The sequence below is a fragment of the Homarus americanus genome, unplaced genomic scaffold (genome assembly GCF_018991925.1).
Source record: "Homarus americanus isolate GMGI-L3 unplaced genomic scaffold, GMGI_Hamer_2.0 scaffold36734, whole genome shotgun sequence".
In the NCBI taxonomy this organism is placed as follows: Eukaryota; Metazoa; Arthropoda; class Malacostraca; order Decapoda; family Nephropidae; genus Homarus; species Homarus americanus.
In genome coordinates, this window is record NW_024733126.1 from 2,847,669 (window position 1) to 2,868,758 (window position 21,090).

The 21,090-nt window shown below is 38.7% G+C and overlaps 1 protein-coding gene across 4 annotated transcripts in view; it reads left to right on the forward strand.

The window, feature by feature from the left end:
* LOC121869302 (nucleoside diphosphate kinase 7-like) overlaps window positions 1–21,090 on the forward strand; it is a 203,835-nt gene that overhangs the window by 156,396 nt on the left and 26,349 nt on the right. For all 4 annotated transcript variants that reach the window (XM_042370549.1, XM_042370550.1, XM_042370551.1 and 1 more), the window contains 2 exons: window positions 15,005–15,115; window positions 15,569–15,676. In XM_042370549.1, coding sequence (XP_042226483.1) covers window positions 15,005–15,115; window positions 15,569–15,676 — 219 coding nt within the window. The remainder of the gene's footprint in view (window positions 1–15,004; window positions 15,116–15,568; window positions 15,677–21,090) is intronic.

Sequence of the window (21,090 nt, forward strand, 5' to 3'; positions counted from 1 at the left end):
AAGTTAGAAACTCCATTTCTTTACTATAATAATCCAGAATAGTTTATCTAAAAGTTTGGTGAAATAAATATATTTAAAAATGAAAAATCTAAAGGATATGGATGTGAATGAAGCTGTGTTTTGCAGCAAATACTGTTACTTTTCACTCCCATGGAGCTGTGGGGGATTAGTGGGTCTCAAGTAACTGACCTGACCTGATGCAATGTCAGGTAGTGGTAGGGTGGGGTATTAGTGGTCGCATTTTACTGACCTTCTGATGGAATTTCAGGTCACCCTTTCTAGGGTGGGGGATTAGTGGGTCTCATGACCTGAAGATGTCTTGAATAAACACGAAACTTTAAGTATTTTTAGTGAGATTGTGATAAGTATATGTATTAATGAGCAAAGTTGTATCCCTTCAACATTACATTACATAACATTTTAAAATATGGAGAGAGAGAAAGCAGAAAGGTGGGGGTAATTAGAGAGATGGAGTGGAAATGAGTGTTACCAAGTGGTGCTCAACAGCTGATGTGAATCATACAATAAGACCCTCACTCCTCATGGTTTTTGTCTTAATGCTCTTGTTGGGGGGTGTGTGAGTGGTATTGGAATGTGTGTTTGTGTGTGTGGGAGGGGGGGGTGTTGATGTTGTGGGGTTGGGGTGTGATGTTGGGGTATGTGTGTGGTTCTTGGAGGGTGTGTATGGGTGGTTATTGGAGTTGGTGTGTGTGTGTGTGATGTTGGGGTGTGTGTGTGTGATGTGTGGGGGGTGGTGATGGTGTGGGGGGTGGTGATGGTGTGGGTGGTGTTGTAGGGTGTATGTGCAGGGTTGTAGGAGGATGTGTTTGTGTATGGTGTTGGGGTGTATGTTTGTTTTGTGGGTGGTGTTGGTGTGTGTGGCACAGTGTGGGTAATTTGGGCTGAGTGTTGTTGGCTGAAGCGAACTTTTTTGGGGGGTTGAGGGGATGAGGGCCGCGTGGTCAGCCCCCCCCCCCCCTTCCACACTTGCGCATGGTTAGCTGTTGTAGGGAGGTGAATTTGATACTATAATGATCCTTAATAAATTCTTTGAGAGGTTTCGAACTAAGATATCCTTAAACGAAATATTTTGATATGATATAGTGATGGGAATTCCATTCTTTTACAAAAAAAAGAAAAAGGTAAGAAATGTTAATCCTGGAGTCAGTAAAATCATTTCTAATTTCATTAGACACACCATTTTCATATCAAAATAATCCTGAATCCTTTATCAAAAAGTTTTTGTTAAATGAATACAGTATATTTTAAAAAACAAATCTCTGTGATATGGAATGAATAGAGCTGTGTTACAACTTGTAGGAGCTGTATTTATTTATGCAAATACCACTCTGCACAATATTTTTCATACTGTTAACATAGGAATATATACTACTGTATACTGTAATCACCAACAGATCTTTCATCTTTAGCTTAGAATAGGCAGACACTTCACTCAATTGACTATACAGCCTGTAATGCAGTACATAAGTGTAATCACGTTTAAATCTTGTGATGAAGGTTGGGTGGGAGGTTACTAACCTGACCTGATGTAGTATCAGGTCACCCATTGTTGGGTGGGGTATTAGTGGGTCTTATGACCTAAAGATGTCCTGAATAACATTATTTTTTGTCTGTCAGGTATATACCTAGTACTGTACTGTATTGTAGATAAAGGGTACATGTATTAATAAGCACAGATTATTATAGTAACATATCTTTACTAATTAATGAAAAACAAACAAATAATATTGTGTCATGAATGAGGTAGTACAGTAGACAAACAGTGAGGCGATGCCACATGCCGCAAAAGCCGCATGTGGCTCTCTTTTAGCAATATCAGACAGAGCTTGGATTTCTTTCACCCACTCATTAACCTTTCCCGTTACGTACTCGTTCTTGAAATCCTTCATGCCAATTACCGCACCTAGATGTCTTTGGCCGTCCTTTGTTATTTTTACCTCACTTGTTATGTCTTGCCTGAGGAATCAAGTAGCTCACCAGTAAATTCTCAGTCTTGAGCAGCACCTTATTCTGACAATGCTTCACCCTTGAAGTACCTGCAGACTTTGTGATGCTCATGTGTTCTATTATCTTGGCGGCATCGTTCTTGATTGTACGAATCGTAGATTCGTTAACTCCATGCTGGCGCGCGAGATCATCTTGTCGGGTTCCCTTTTCTAAGTCCTGGATGATTTTGTATTTTACTTTGTAACTTAAGGCCCATCGTATCTTCTTGGGCTTGGGGCGGCTTGGTCCAGGTAATTCAAGATTTTTCTGGGGTGGTTGGGGTCCAGTTGAAGCCATTGTTGAACAGATTAGCGGGCACAAGAGAGAACAGTATACGCGGAGACTGAGAACAATGAAACTGGCCCGGCTAGGTCACTGGCTTCTTCCCTCCCGTGGCTGGGCATGTCATATTACATTAGACCAATCACAGCTAGCGGCGGAGGGAGGTAAGGATGCGTGACCCAATCACAGTCCGATACGTCATATGACGTCAGCGATAACACAACAGCGACATACTGCACACCTTCCCCGCGCCGCTTCCCGCATATGGTCAAGAATGGACCGCATGAATCATAATTGGCGCTGCGCGTCTGGACCTCTCGCCGCGTAAATGATGCAATGAACCACGTAATTAAAAATTTTCATTCTGGCAAGGTGCCGCGTAAATGACCAAACTCGTAAACCAAATCTGCGTAAATCAAGACTATACTGTACTATTATTATTATAACAAATATTTGCAAGCTCAAGGGCCCCCCCTGGACCCAGGGGCACCGCTGTTAATGCGACCCTGAGTGAATGGTAGTTCTTTTTCCAGCGCAGGAGGATGCCTTCATCGTCTTTAATTAGGGAGTTACCGTCAGATGAACGGAGGGGGACTGGACCACGAGTGATTGGCCCATAAAATGTTTTCGTGTACAGTACCGTATATACTCGTGTATAACCCCCCCTCGTTTATAGGTCGACCCTGATTTTTTGACCAAGAAATCGTTAATTTACGATATTCCTCGTTTATAGTTCGACCCACGTTTTTGAGGGTAATGGAACAACAAAACCTTCACTAAAAACGCTCTACGTCCTATAAACTGAGGCTCGCCGTGCATGAAACACGAGTGCCGAAGGCAAATTGTTTACCATTTATTATTATGACACTTTACACTGAAACGCGGGTAGTTTCAATAAAAATATTGTATATTTCCATTCAAGTATTTATTCAAGTCAATTAGGAGGGAACATTATTGTAATACAACAGTTTTTTAACTAAGCCATTCGAAAAGCGATTACGGTAACATCTTTTGAACGAAAGAAAGCGAAAGTCATTGCTTTCGTCACGATTTTATCCCACTTTCCATTGTAATACGCACGTAATTTCAGCAAAAATATTACATTTCCGTGAATGTATTATATCAAGCACAGTATGAATAGAATACCATTGTAATAGAACAGAATTTTAACCGAGAATATATTCATTCAGGCGCAGTTTAGGTAAAATATACGTGTGATGTAATAGTTTTTAACTGAAAACGATTCGAAAAACACGTACCCTGTAGCCCTGTTCAAGGAGAGGACTGGGAGAAGCTGTTTGGTGCTGAAGACGATGACAAGGAAAATGATTTTGATGGATTTTAATGAAAATATTCAGAAATATGGTATCGTAGTATTTATTCAAGTCAATTAGGATAGAATATTATCGTAATACAACAATTTTTTAACTGAAAACCATTCGAAAAGCGATTACGGTAACATCTTTTGAACAAAAGAAAGCGAAAGTCGTTGCTTTCGTCACGATTTTATCCCACTTTCCACTGTAATACGTTCGTCATTTCAGCAAAAATATTACATTTCCGTGAATGCATTATATCAAGCACAGTATGAATAGAATACCATTGTAATATAACAATATTTTAACCAAAAACTATTAAAAAAACGAGTAACTTCTCTTGAGCATCGGAAGGTTAGGTAAAATAGTTTTCGTCATGTATTTTATCCTATTTTACATTAAAATACATCACGTTTCAGCAAAACCACTATTTATTTCCGAGAATATATTCATTCAGGCGCAGTTTAGGTGAAATATACGTGTGATATAACATTTTTTTAACTGAAAACGATTCGAAAAGCACGTGTACCGTCTAGCTGATACAGCTGGTGGTGCGTGATGCGTCGTTGTAAACAATAGGAGGTTGAAGTAGATTACCGGGTGTTATATTAAGTGTGAAATATCGAAAAGGTTTTTATTACCGGTATTTTTTGTAGATCAATGAGAACTGTGATACCGTATATGATATGATAAGTTAGCCTGTGCTAAGAACTTCAACATAGACGACTGAAAACACGTTGTAAGGTAATTTAGCCTATTGTAAGTTGGTGAGCTTCATTTACTGAAGGAACTGCACAACTTTTCATTACTAATTGGTACATATTTTACGTTTCCATTGTTTACTGGCAGTAAATGGTAAATATTTTTCATGTCTGAAGCTAAAAGTTGCTCCTCGCCCTTCCCATCATGCACGGGTTCAACCTAACAAAACTATTACGCATGTATAGGACGACCCCCAATTTTTGGCCTTAAAATTTGGTCTTAAAAACTCAAACTATACACGAGTATATACGGTAATTAAAAATTTGTACCTCATGTGCTGATCTGCAAATTTTTGGGTTTCACATGCTTTATTTTTAAACCAGTCATTCTTTAGATTGCGAAGTTCGCGCTGGGCCTCCTCCGCTTACTTCTTGTGTTAGGTATCAGCTTTGGTCCAAGACTGAGGATTTTTCTGCCAGTCGGTTAAAGCAGCACATTTATCATCGACGTCTTTGTTGATTGCCGGGTCATTTTCATCAAACCAGTCCTGGTTTATTCTTTCGATCTGGCCGAGAGTCTCTTTGCAGGTTTTTTTCATGATGTTGCCGAGAATATCCCATTCAGCACTGGGATTGGGTTGTTTATCATCCCATGTTCGAGCTGCTCTCTGAAAGCATGTGCTACCTCTGGATCCTTCAGATGCTTAGTGTTAAAACCTCTTCTGGAGGCTTGCCTTCGCCATTTTGGGGCAACATGAATTGATAGCTTGGCTCTGACGAGCCGATGATCAGTGTCACAGTGGTCTGAGCCCACACACACACACACACACACAAGGGAATTAAGACAACACGCATCCAGTGAGGGTCTTGTTGTGTGACTGCATGGAGGTGAATTAAAAGATCAGCTGTTGAGGAGCTTATCACTTGGCACAATGGTGCATGTTACACTTCTTTCCACTCCATATCTCTAATCACCCACACATTTCTGTTTTCTCTCTCCATATTTTAAAATGTTATGTAATGCAATGTTGAAGGGATACAACTTTGCTCATTTATACTTATCACAATCTCCCTAAAAACACTGGTTTCGTGTTTATTCAAGATGCCTTCAGGTTATGAGACCCACTAATCCCCCACCCAAGAAAGGGTGACCTGATATTCCATCAGAAGGTCAGTAATATGAGACCAGTAGTCCCCCACCCTACCTCCACCTGACATTGAGGCAGGTCAGGTCAGTTCCCCCCCAAAATACTTTATATTTCGTCTTTTTTCAAGACATTTTCAGAAAATGCTCTCAATTTTCAACCTCGGAAAATTTGTTCCCAAGGCCGGAAATTTTTTAAGATTCCTGCTTTCAGAATGATTTTCAAGGCAAATTTCAAATCCGGCTATCATAGAGTTCTGGGTTTGAGGGATTCCGGCTAACGGAGATATTACTGTACTCATATACTCCTCATTTTCCAAGGCTATTAGGGACCAGGGTCGCGTGTATACTGTAGTATTACCAGTAAATGTGAGGAATAAATATAAATTATACTAATAAATAAAGTATTTAAAAAAAAAAATAACACATTGCCAGTTGGCATTAGTTTCACTATGCTCAGGAGGTTGGAGCGCCTGAGATCTCCACCACCGCTCCTTCCTCCAACATTTCGGGGAACTTGCATGGTAAGAAATATTTGTATTATTTTTGTTTTTCACCTGATGATAATAATTTCTTTATTTTTTTCTTTTATTTTAATTTTTTTTGCACAATCTGTATAAATATTGTGTGTGCATGTAACAAAGTTAAAAAAAAAAATAAGTATTACATATATCTACCTGAAAATACGAGTTGAAAAATAACAATACAGTAATCAACTCGCAGCACACTCGTGCGTGGGTCACCTCATTTTTTCATCTAAATAATCCTGTATACTTTATCAAAAAGTTTGTTTAAATAAATAATATATTTAAAAAAATGCAAGCATTCTATGATATGGACGTGAATACAGGGTAGAGCTGTTACTATCCTCTTCACCACTGATCGGCTCGTTAGTCGCTTGGGCGATCGTCACGTCTGTTACACACTTCACTCAATTGACTGTACTGAATACATAACTAATCATGTTTTAACACTTGCGATGAAGGTTGGGTGGGAGATTATTGGGTCACGTTACTAACCTGACCTGATGCAACGTCAGGTCACCCAGTGTTGGGATGGGGATTAGTTGGTCTTCTGACCTAAATATGTCTTGAATGACATTATTTTTTACCTATAAGGTATATACATAGTACTATACTGTATTGTAGATGAAGGGTATATGTATTAAATAAGCACAGATTATTACAGTAACATATCTGTACTAATTAATGAAAAACAAATAATTATTATTGTACTGTACGTATTGTAAGGGCTGTAACGAGTGGGATGGTTGTCCGCCGCTCGTTTGCTTGTTCGCGGCCACACTAGGAGGGTAGACGGAGGTGAGAAGGTCGCTGCTGCCTCGTCACACACCAGACACGATCCAGCCTTGACCACAGCTGCTACTTCCCCGCTGTTCGATTCCAACTCTGGTTGTGTACTCATCTGAGGTTCCTTGGGCTCATAGGCTGATTCTCCAGTCCTTCACTATTCGGCTGTCAACTCCACTCACCTACTCCAGCTACTACCATGGCTGCTGCGTAATTGCCACTTCTTCCATGCCCTATCCACCGTCCGTGCCCTGGCGTCTCTCCTGTGTGACAAGACATCGCCCACCAACGCCGGCGCCAAATAAGGAAGCTGCCCTGAACCTTCCCCCTGAGAGCAGATCACTGCGTTACCAGAACATTCCACCGTGCTGGTTAGGAGGATGATTCATCTGCAGCCGTAGGAAATACCTGTACTTTGTTGTATTAATTGATTTGTTTTAAGTAATTGTTTGACTCCAGTGCTGATTATTTAATTTACTCCAGTGCTGATTATTTAATTTACTCCAGTGCTGATTATTTAATATTTGTGTGAGTGATGTCAGAGTTAAATTATTGTGATTATTTTCGTAGTAAAGAGAGGTCAATTTCTAATGGTTGTTTGTTACCCCTTGGAAACCCATGGTTCTTGACTTTCCTTTTTATAAGATCCTGATTAGGCTGGCAAGGGATTTATATCCCAAAGGTCAGGCCTTTACATGTATCATGAGTGAGTCGGTACTTTAGACAAACATGAGGCGAGGAGGGTGGCACTGCCACTTTTACCCCTCCAATGGTTCCTTCAACCTCTTACTAGTTCACAATGAGAGATTAACCTTAAAAAATGTCATTGACTTGACTTAAGAGAATATAATTTGCATTGCTGGAATTCTTGTAAGATAGCAATTAATTTGAGTATAAACATCCCTTATTTTGCACCACACACACACACACACACACACACACACACACACACACACACACACACACACTTCATACATACATACACACACACACACACACACACACACACTTCACACACACACTCCACACACACACACACAAACACTCCATACACACACACACACACACACTCCCATACACACACACACACACACACACACACACACACACACACACACACTCCACACACTCCACACACACACACACACACACATATACACACACACACATACACACATATACACACACACACATACACACATATACACACACACCCTCACACACACACACACATGCATATACACACACACACACACATGCATACACACACACACACACACACACACACACACACACACACACACACACACACACACACAGACATACACACACATGGGAATTAGCCGTTTGGGAGGGGAGGGGGGAGTGTCGCTGTCACTTTTACCCCCAATAGACCCTTCTCCCTCTGGCTGGGAGGAGGGGGGGAGTTGGAGAGATTAACGAGTACTCAGATTATCAAAGGCAGAGAGCTTTTGTTTTTTGGCTTATAAAATGTCACTGAATTCACTTAGAAGAATCTAATTTGTATTGCTGGAATTTTTGTAAGATTGCGATTAATTTAAGTATAAACATCCCTTATTTTGCACCATACATAATAATTTTAGTAGTTTACTTAGTACACTTGCATACTTTTACTTACTTTTACTTTTATCATCTTCACCACTGATCGACTAGTTAGCCGCTTGGGGGATCGGTTACGTCTCTACAGGTTGTGATAATTTATGTGGTTGCATTTTCAAAGCTTAGTGACATAACTAATGTACAGTGAGTCTCCATATGCCCTGGTTTATTCATTGTTCAGTTGTCTAAGTACAAAAGTAGCTCTGTCGAGCTATTATGTATCAATTAATTTTAAAATAGAAATTATAATGTAAAATGTTATAAGACAACGGTTTAGTAGTGCTCTCGGTGGCGGACTGGGTCAAAAATTTCTACCGGAAAAACTTGTGAAAGGGCCCACTTAATCCCAAAACGTAGTCAAAGGAATCAAATAAAAGTAAAGATTTTAAGCAAATGGCTGGGGCTAAAAAATGCAGAAAAACGAATAGGAACGGCTTGCCTGTGTTTACAAGTTCCCGGACCCGGCAACAGTTGATGTTGCAACCAGCGCCACCAATACAGTAGCGGCAGGTCGGTGCGGCGACCCGGAAAATTTGAAATTACGCTAGCTAAAATTATGTCCGAATTACTAAAGGAACATTTCTTATAATGCTTAATTCATTCCACCCTAAGGCCAGATCCCAAGTTTAATCCCCAACCCTAAGCAAAGGGATGTAACTCGTATTTACTAATGACGTGCATTAATTAAAATCGTATTCTTGCATGCAAATATTTATCAATCATAATGAAACTGACACCAAAATAAAAATAAATAATTAAGCTTTAAAACAATATATAATGTTCATACTATATTTATTGATGAATTGCTTAAAAAATAAAAAATTGGAAGAAATTGGATAAAAACGGGCCGATCTGACCATTCTAGATCTATATCCAAATCTACATGTGAATCCACATCTTCTGCAGTCCCCACTTCACTAATATCACTGAAAAACACTTACACATGCTGTAGATCTACATCTGATTCATTTTCATCGTCAAAATTGAAATTATCAATAAGCGATCGAGGCAATTGAAATGTGCTACTTGTTTGAAATTCACGTTGGAAAACAGCCTTTGTTCAAATTAAGATAGAATGTAATCGAAAGTAGATATAAACATCCGGTTTTTGGTAAAAATAAACCGGAAATCTCGCCGAGAAGGTCATTTCCGCGGAAATCTCGTTCGGCGAGATTTGAATCACTAGGTGATTGTAAACACATGGCGTAGTTTCAGGTCGCATTCGGGCGCATTGGTACGGACCCTGTAATATCACATTAGGGTGGATTGAGTTAATATCTCCTAAACCTCAAATCTCTTTTTTCTGTTATTTCCAAAGTGATGGACCATCACTTTGGGGCCCACTGGGAAATTTCCCGGTATCCTGGTGGGCCAGTCCGCCACTGAGTGCTCTTAATGTGTGTGTTGTGTAAGTGTCTTGGCATGTCACCTCACCCCCTGACTCATGAACAGACTCTTCTTCAACTTCTTCAAATCCTACAATGTGCTTGGCAAGCTCAAAATGCACACACGCACACACACACACACACACACACACACACATGGGAATTAAGACAACAAGCATCCAGTGAGGGTCTTGTGTGACTGCATGGAGGTGAATTAAAAGATCAGCTGTTGAGCTTATCACTTGGCAACACTGGTGCACGTTACCACTTCTTTCCACTCCATCTCTAATCACCCACACCTTTCTGCTTTCTCACTCCATATTTTAAAATGTTATGTAATGTAATGTTGAAGGGATACAACTTTGCTCATTTATACTTGTACTTATCACAATCTCCCTAAAAATACTTAGGTTTTGTGTTTATTCAAGACATCTTCAGGTCATGAGACCCACTAATCCCCCACCCAAAAAAGGGTGACCTGACATTCCATCAGAAGGTCAGTAATATGAGACCACTAATCCCTCACCCTACCTCCACCTGACATTGAGTCAGGTCAGGTCTCCCCCCCCCCCACCCGAGAAAAAAAATAATTTAACTTTCATCTTTATTCAAGAAATTTTCAGAAAATTCTCTCGATTTTCACCCTCGAGAATTTGTTTCCTAAAGCAGAAAATTTTTGGAAAATTCCGTCTTTGGGAATGATTTTCTGAGCAAATTTCAATTCCAGCTATAAGAGATTTCCGGGTTTGAGGGATTCTGGCTAAGGAGATATTACTGTATTAGAAAACCATACTTAAGTAAATGTAAAAGTACCAAAAAAAATTTACCACTTTTTAAAATGTAGATCCCCAAAAATGTTACTCGAGTACAGTATTCGAGTAAATTTATTTTGTTACTTTGCAACTCTGGTCTTAAGCTAGTAACATCATCACCTACACTCTGGAAACTACCACTTGTGAAAAATATCAAAGGTATCAACACAGACATATCAGCCAGAGTGTACCCCCTATGTAGCAGTAGGCGGTCATCAATTTGTAGAGGGTCCAAGGGATCCCTACACACCCTTTCTCTCCGGACTGCACAGTCATGAGTTAAAGCAATCATTAGTTACATCTTAACAGCTTTACTCTCACTAGTGACAAACTTAAGATTTACATTTGGCAGCTGTGTGGGTCTTGGTACGGGATGTATAGTAGAGAAAACAGGTGTTATTCCCGCCTTGTGGAAACTTACAGGTGCTTGGTGGCCATCATTACTTTTGCTGTACAATAGGTTGGGTTACGGTCACTGTAAGCTGTTAGTGACTCATGTGTTCAACCTTATGGTTGATCGTAGGGATTTACGGTGACTTAGTCATTAGTGAACCTGCCCCGAGTCACAACATGTGCTTTGGCCCCAGTATCCACATGATCATGAAACAATGCACAGCTTTTGTTGACATTTGTTGATGGTGGGAAATAATATATTGTTTTCCTGGACCAACACCATGGTGAGTAAAGATGTATCTCTGCTCCTGAGGTACCACGTGATCCTGAAACTTGGACATGAAGCTCGCATGGAACAAGGTGAAGGTGGTGCGACTATACTCGGTCAGCTGGCCCTCCCCCAAGTAACTTAACCTCCTCGTCCTGTGTAAGTTTTTTGACTCCTTAGGGATCAAGGGGGTGGCAAGGGTCATCCACAGACCAGTGAGTAGTGGCCTTATGGTCTTCATGGAATGGGAACAGGCCAGCAAGTATATGATATCTCGGGAATCAACAGCGTTAAAATACAGGTTTAAGATTACACAAAAGATAATGTGGGGTGGGGATGTAGCTACAGGGACAGTCTAACTTGGTGACATTCCAAGTCCACTTCACACACACACACACACACACACACACACACACACACACATATACAACCATGCTCTTCATTTTTCATATTTTATGGCAACATGTAATCCCCACAGATATGTACTGTACTGTAAAGTTTATACTACAGTGAGTTCTGCTATAACGCGTGTTTTGATAACGCGAATTTGCTCTAACGCGATTTATGAATTAGGAACGATATTTGTATAACGCGAACGCTTGTTTGCTATAACGCGATTTTTGCTTACTATTTCTCCAATTTTGTGGTATTAATTGTGAATATGGTAAAGAAGAATATCTCCAAGAAGCGTTCTGGTGATAGAATTCCCGGTGATGATCGTAAAAGAAAGGATATAACACTTGAAGAGAAGCTCGATGTTATCAACCTCAAAATCACCCTTCTCCCCCATCAAGTTACATTCATATTTTTTCAAGGTAAAATGTTACATTTACTGTATGATTTCATTATTAGATATGAATGTAACATTTATTTAGACTGTGCTATCCTTTGTGTTAGGCTAACTACTAAATTTTTTCGATTTCGAGTAATCTGCACCTAACCCTATTTTCTCCATAAGCCCTGTTATTTCTATTACGCGATTTTCTATAACACGATATTTTACAAGAACACAATTATCGCGTTATAGCAGAACTACCTGTACTACAGTATTTAATTTATATATAGCTGCTGTATTTTATATGTATTTGATTCAAATTTAATTAATTGTATAATACAGGTATTGTTTAGTGAAGGAACAGGCAACTTAGTTAGGCTTTCACAAGTGTTATTTGCGACCATGGAACCTAACCCCCTGTTTCCCATAAGCTTTTAGTCTTGCCAACTGCAGATTTGCCAACCACAGGGTTTTCAGGAACCTAACTCCCACGGTTGGCGAAGGACTTTTGTATACCAAACACAGTTTGATATTGTACATAATTTTTCAGACTCCTTTTATACTGAAATCCTCCCTTGCTCTGCAATTACAGCTCCTCCCCAACTTACGATGGGGTTAGGGACCCAAATCCAGGTTATAAGTCAAAATGGTCGTAAGTCGAAAATGCTTAAATAATACATAGAAAACCTAAAATGGGTGTCTCTTTTTCTTCTCAGCACCAAAAAACTCTCACTTTTAAGCTTGCCAGCCATTTTAAAGTGAATTACAAACAAAAATTTTGTCTGTACTGACGGTGGGACTCGGAAATATGTAATTTGACAAAATTTAGGTACGACTGAGGCAGGTCGTAAGTGCCAGTGGTTATAAGTCGATTAGGTCGTAAGTCGCGGAGGAGCTGTATTTTGGCAAAGAGTAGAAATACTGTACAGTAATACCCCGATTTACGCGGTTTCGCTTTACGCGATTCTACGCGGTACCTAGCCAGAACTGGAATTTCATTTTACGCAATGCATCTACTCGTATACGCAGGTGAAGTATAATTTTTTATTTAGCTCATAAAATTCATACAAATTACCCAGCCAGAATATAATTTACATTGCTGGAATTCTTACAATATGATGATCATTTTGAATATAAACATCATGGATTTTGCATTAGACATACAAATTTTAGATCTAATGTAATAATTTGGTTTACACAAAGCAAATATTTTATCTTTTGTGCAAAGTATATGAAGTTTACATTCAAAATATTCCCTGACCTGCAAGGAATCCAGAAATGTCAATTATATTATCCTAACTTTAGTCTGAGGTATTATTTATTACTATATGTTAAAATCTAGTGTTTTCACCCAAACATTTCTCAGAGAGGTAGGAGCCAGTGAGCTGGGAAGAGGGGGGGGGGGGAAAGTTGAGTCCATTATTAGAATGGACATTAACCTGGTGACTGTATTTCTCTTAAATACTAATTTTGTGTGCATACCATCATAAAATTAAGATGTTATTTTTACTACAACATAGGTATTGTGTCGGAAAAAGTGGAGTTTGGGGGGAATTAATCCCATATGTTCTGTTGTTCACTTTACGAGGTTTTCACTTTCCGCGGTACCCTGTGGGTTCAATTGACCACGTAAATCAGGGTACTACTGTATATATAATATTTTTTCTTTTATTTTGTTCTAGTTTCTATTATATTTATGGTGAATCATATACTATAGGATGCTGATCATACGAGAATGTAATAATGAATCGGTAATAAAAGCAAGTTCAAAGCTGGTGCACACAGCAATGCCCCCATCTCCCAACTGGTCACATATGCAGCACTTCTCTCCCATTGCTCTTGGCTCTTGTTAAGCATACAATTAATATGAGTACACCACTGTGTTCAGTGAGTAAATCCTGTCCTTTTTGTAAGAAAATTTCATAATTTTACCCATTTTTAAAACTCTTTATCTATCCTCATCATAGCAAATAGTCTATGTAAAGGTTCACCTAGGAGTTGCAACCCTACCTTGCAGTCCATGAGGGCACTTGGGAATTACCTACTCCTATTTTGTAAAAGTATTTTGGTGCTAGGAAGGGGATCCAGCATTAAAATGCATTTCAAACTTGTCTGAGGGCAACTATGATGCCAGATTTGTGTTTTCTCCTTGTCTCTGCTGCACTTTTATTGGTTGGTGTGTTAATTATCTCTCAGGAAGGTGCCATGTGTGTATTTTATGGGCTGGTACTACCATAGAACAATAATGATAACAATGAAAGATTGTGGATCTGATAATTAATCTTGTTTGGTTTTAGTGAATATTAACCTTATAGAGAAGTTGAAGCATAAAGGCAATTCCACAATTGATACATAATTGAGGTAATTAGACATACACAAATGGGCTGCTCTCAAGAGCACTTGGTATCAGAGGTCTCAACAAATCATGAGCCTTCCTGAAGAAAATTCAAGATAAGGTGCCTGAACCTGATCCTTTGCTGGGATATCATCAGGATGAAGATATATTGCAGGAATGTTTTGGAGTTAATAAAGTTAGCTTTTAATTATCATTTCTATAAGGTGCAGGTGCTCAGTTTGTTGCATTGGAGTTTTGTTTTGCCACTTTCATGTTTGTAGCTGGTTTTAGATACATGAGTCTTGGTGATGACTACAGAACAGATTGAAAATCAAAGATTGATTGAGAAATTCCCATTTAATAGCCTTTTCAGGGAAAGGAAATGCTGAACCCTTTCTCTTCCCATGGATGCTATCATGGAGATCAACTGGACAGGCTTGGTACAGGAAATCCAGTAGGGCTAGGTTTTAGTGCCATTCATCTGTGGCATGGGTTAGATCGAATAACTGAATACAGTATATCTTATTCTTGCTGCCATAAAATGGGAATTATGTAACTTAAGTTTTTTGATTAGCAATAGAGATATTGAAGGAATGTGTTTATCATTCACACTAATGACTAAATTCTCATTATGTATATAATTTTTAATATTGCAGGGAATGGTACAGCAACTTATGTCAGGGCCATCTGTGGCTTTAGAAATAACAAGTATACATGGAGATGAAACACCAATCAAGTTCAGAGAATTTGTAGGACCAGCTGATCCAGTAAGTCTTACCGTGGTAACGCGAGTCATATACAGTACAGTACTCCCTTGGTTTAATATGGTTTTCTTATGTATTTCTTTAGTTTTAACACTGAAATAGTAAGCAACTTTCAAACATAGATTGATGGAATTTCTCATAGATCGTGCTTTTGTGCTGCTCTAGCTATAAAAGGGATATTTTTATTCACACTTATCTCTTAAACACCTATATGAAGATTCCTTCACCAATGACTTTTCTTGTCAGCAGATAGCTGTTAAGTAAAAATTATCAATATTTCCCTTATCTTACAGTCAAGTTATTTTATTAATGAAATATTATATAGGTAATTGTAAAAATCTCTCCTTATCTCTTGTCAGTTATGATTTTAATGTTTGCTTCATAATTTTTTTCCTTTATTGACATGTTCTGTTGTGAAAAAAAAAAAAAAATTAATTAAAAAAAATCTTGAAACAGGTTGTAGCCAAAGAGTTGCGACCCCATAGTATCAGAGCCAGATTTGGGGAGGACAAAGTGAAGAATGCAGTACATTGTTCAGATCTTCCAGATGATGGCCCACTGGAGGTAAGTGAGAGTTGAAAGTACAATGAACTCGTGAAAGAACATAGAAGATGCAGTACACAAAATGAAAATAATATAGAATTAACATTACAGTTGAGTGTCAGAGTACGTTGGGGTTATCGGTATGTTCCTGGGTCTCTTTGCCCAAGTGCAATTTAACGTATATTTATCTCCCCCTTATATAATCCCTTTTTTATACCGATTGCGGTAAAATTCACCAGTAAAGAAAAACTAAATGAGCTTGAACGCCCGTGAGATGTTCAATGAAAAAGTACGAGAGAGAGAAGGAAGCCAGAGTTATGGTTGTTTTTCAACTTGTAAATTCGGGTAGATATACATAATTTCCTTCATTTTTATTTTACTCCATTACATGCATACACACTCTTTCTTACAGAATGTCCAAAAATATAAAAGTAATTATCATAAGGTCAAAGACATAAAGGGAGTAAACATTTCTTCGTGTGCCAGAGTTAGCACACAGAGTGGGTGAGGGGGGAGCAGCGTGGGGGATCTTAGCTGTTTGTTGTCTCCTGTATTCAGTGTGTAGTGAAATGATTGCCAAATAGCAATGCAGTATTCTTTTATTTTATTTATTCCTGACTAAACAGAAGTGTGTGGCTGCTGTGCTGTGTGTATACCACATCACATGGGGGAAGGAGAAACTTGGGGTTGGGTCTTGGGTACCTGAACCAATTAGAATAAATCCCATAGGTTCTGTACTTTCGTTATCGGCGGGGTCCCAATTAGGCGCGATAACCAAGGGATGACTGTACTGTACTGTACAGTGGGGTATGCTATAACGAACGTAATTGGTTCCAGAACCTCGTTCGTTATAGCATTCGTTCGTTATAGGATTAATCCGTTCCAGGCCCCCAAATACAACCGCTTAACACTGAAAAAATTCTGTGGAAAATGTAAAAAATACAGTACTCTATCTTACCTTAGTATTATTCAGCATGCAGGTACCCCTAAACACTGGCACATCACTATCACTTCCACTGGGAGTCTTGGCTTTAAGGTCCTCAAACAATTGTCTGGCCTTCTCACAAATTATAGCTTCACTAATGTTACCACCTGCCATTTCTTTCTCCTTTATCCACACTAAGAGTAAATTTTCCATCTCTTCAATCACATTACACCTTGCTTTGCTAAGTCTAAAGATTCCCTTAGCCACTTGCACAGTTTTTAACTCCTCTTTATTCTTCAAAATCGTACATATAGTCGATTTAGCCATCCCATAGTCATCACTAAGTTTCGCAATGCTCCTTCCATTCTCACGTTTCTTTATAATTTCTTTCTTAGTTTCAAGGGTTATTAGCTTTCTCATTCGCATTGGACAACTCATTGTTACAATTGTATACTTGTATAACAAAATAGTTATACAAATAATGCGAATTTCCACATCAAAAGACGAAATTTCAACAATAACAGTGGTGCACTGGCTACACAATGAGACAAAGATGGCGCCTGACGCTCTTGTTGTGGGTCGCGGTACAACAATATTCATGCGCCAGGCGAAATAGTCCCGTATTCATCCGCGTTCGTTGTAGGAGTTGCGTTCGTTATAGCGTTCTCAATTTTATAGGTAAAACCGTTCGTTATAGGAATATTCGTAGTAGGATCCGTTCGTTATAGCATACCCCACTGTATATACTTGTGACACTGGCCAGTAGCTTCTGGTGTTATGGTACAGGGGTACCGAGTGACAGCACTAGGATCCCGCTTCCTCTATCAAGGAATAAACAATTAAAATTTAAATTGAAAAAAATAAACATTCAAATAATGGGACTTGGCAAACCTAGATGGACCTAGAGCGGGCACTCACGTATGCATCGCGTATTCTTATAGATTGTGCGGCCAGGCGTACGTTATCTAGTGAATTTAGTCAATATTGTACAGTAACAATGGACCTAAGTGCAAACCTGTATTGTACATGTACTAAATGATTACGGTACTAAAATTGTTATGTCTATTGCAAATATAGCTTGTTTATACAGGTATTCAAATAAATTACTATCTTACAAGAATCCCTCCAATGTAAGTTATATTCACCCAGGTCATTTGGGTGGCAAATTATGAGAAGAGCTTAGTCACTCTTAAGTAATGATAAATAAACATGCAGGCAGGCCTTCAGCGCCAACTGTCAAATCTTATCTCAAATAAATATACAAACAAACGCCAGACATTCTGTCACCTCACCTCCCGCCCCCTCTTCCCACCCTGGTGATTTCTTTATGTTTATTTTATATAATATCTCAGACTAAAGTTAGGATAATATAATTTGCATTGCTGAAATCCTTGCAAGACAGAGATTAATTTGAATATAAGCGTCATATATTTTGCTTAAGATATAAAAATATGTAGTACATTAGTGTACAATACTGTAGTACATTTTATAAAAAGTTTATCAACTGTATTTTTGGGGAGATTTACATAGATATCTCATTTATTTTCATCCATTTACATGCACACACCATACTAAAAGAAACGTAATAGAAATAAATGACGTTAGTGCAAAGCTGGAGTGCACATGTACTAATTTGATTATTGTACTAAAATTGTTTTGTCTAGTGCAAATTATAGCATGTTTATATTCAAATAAATCAGTATCTTACAAGAATCCCAGCTATGTTAATTATATTTTCCTAGGTCATACCACTGGCATTTTATAATGAGAGAAGCTTAGTAGGACTGTTAAATAAACACAGAGACCTTCGCCTCAAACTTATCACCTCAACTCCCCCACCCACCCCCCCAACCCCTCGCTGGGTGGCGTAACTGGCTCCGTCAGCCCCCCCCCCCAGCCAGGCTTTTAGGCTTACAGTTTTTATCTTATATAATATCTCAGACTAAAGTTAGGAGATTATATTTTGCATTGCTGGAATCCTTGCAAGACAGCCAATAATTTGAATATAAATGTCATATATTTTGCTCAAGAGATAAAAATTGTTGTACATTAGTGTACAGTACTGTAGTACATTTTATAAAAAAGTTTATCAACTGTATTTTTGGGTAGAGTTACATAGATTTCTTCATTTATTTTCATCCATTTACATGCACACACCATACTAAAAAAAACGTAATAGAAATAAATGACCTTAGTGCAAAGCTGGAGTGCACATGTACCAATTTGATTATGGTACTAAAATTGTTTTGTCTAGTGCAAATTATAGCACGTTTATATTAAAATTAATCAGTATGTTACAAGAATCCCAGCTATGTTAATTATATTCACCCAGGTCATTTCACTGGCTTTTTATAAGAGAGAAGCTTAGTCACCTAAGAACTGATAAATATACACGCGTTAGACCTGGGCCTGTGCCAACTGTCAAACGTACTACCTCCCCTCCCCCCACGCCCCCTCGCTCGCTCCCACCCTCTCTCTCCCTCATCTGCTTGGCGTTGCTGGAATCCTTGTAAAACAGTGAATAATTTTAATATAAACGTCATGTATTTTGCACAAGAGATAAAAATTAATCACCTGTATCACATTACAGTAGTGATTTAAGAGTAAAAGTGTATATGTAATTATATAGTATTCCACATACAAGTTAGTATAAATATAAAGTTTGTGATGATCGGACAATGTCCATTTCGGTTAACGTCACGTTTCCAAGAACGTATCTAGGACGTTAACCGGCACATGACTGTATATATATATATATATATATATATATATATATATATATATATATATATATATATATATATATATATATATATATATATATATATATATATATATATATATATATATATATATATATATATATATATGTAACCGGTCGGAATTTGCTGGACTTTAATTTCTCACTTGACTTGGGGTTTATTAAAATTTAATAGATGGTAAAGGCAGTGGAAGCGCCCCTTTGAGAAAAATCCCGAACCAGCACAAGAACACTTAAATCTACTACACAAAATGAACTGTCCGTGACCCGTGGAAGGATAGCGTCTGTGACTGGGATGAATGAGACACACTGTAAAATTTAGACACTTATATTCCCTCCAACACTACAAACACAATCAAATAATGGTACACCAATATGCGCACCTCTTAACTTAAACTTTAACCACTACTCTGGGGAATAAAAGTTATACATGACATAGAAATTATTAGAAACACAGGCAACAATAAATTTAAAGTATTAAGAAATGTTAATTGCACATATGAACAGGCCTTAAGGGCTTTCACAAAATAATATCAGTCACTTAGGAAATGGTACTAAAAAATAAGAAATTAAATACTCCACAATGAATAGGCCTTAAGGGTCTTCAACAAAATAATATCAGTCACTGAGGAATGGTAATAAAAGATAAGAAATTAAATACTCTACAATGAATAGGCCCTAAGGGCTTTCAGCAAAATAATATCACTCAACAAAATTATAGCACCCCAACAGGTGTACACTTCCTAACCTAACCTAACCACTGCTCTGGGGAACAAGGTTATACCTGAGATCAGAATTATGAAGAATTAGAGGCATTAAAAGAATCAAATCACAGTATCACTCTGGTTCCACTTAATGGCACAAACATTCAAAAAAACACTACTATCAAAATTATTTAAGAAATATTAAACTACACACGTCAAGATAATATCAGTCTGAGGAATGGTGTTAACTACACCCGTGATAAGGAAGATAAAATGTTCCTCTAGGTATCTCCTAGAGTCCTAGACTCACGGTCTCAGTGTGTGACCATTAATATACTCAGATAGCCTCAGTGTACTCCCAGTGCGTCCATGGGCAGGAAGAGAGTGAGCCAATCAGACCTTGCGCAGTTGAGAGAAACTTTAGCTTCCCGTTAGCAAGAGGGTTTCACTAGCTGCTCGGGACATGTGGGGTTGTGCACCGGAGTGGTAAGAACTGATCACCCACTGCTGATGCTGGTCCCGTGTCGTGTTAGTTGTCGGGAGCACTCGTTCACTCAAGAGATCCTTTGCTACCCCGCTAAACAGTGACAGGCCTACACTGATCGGTCCAATGGCGACAATCGCCACCCTCAATCATCAACGGCAGTCAATCTCTCGCAGTCAACTCCGGTCAACTCCAGTCAAGTGGGTTCTGACGGAAACCCTGAAATGAACTCACTGTTAGCTCTAGTTTACTTTATCACTGCCCTATCTAACCCTGTCTGAGATCGAATGAGACTTACTTGTTATACTGCAATAGCGCAGCACAGGTGACTAGGCCACGTGACTATTTCTGATGGACGCGCGGAACGTCTTGTCTGTGTGAATGCTCTCCGGGACTGGCCTAGCCAGCGTCGCGTCTCCCCAAGGCGCTAGCTTGGGCCTACGTGATATATTTACCGCCTAACTAATAACTCCTTGGGACACCCGTAACATTATTCAGACTGCTAAACGATCTATAATAATTTCAAATTCAATAATAGTCCCTTAACTTCATGAATCGCAT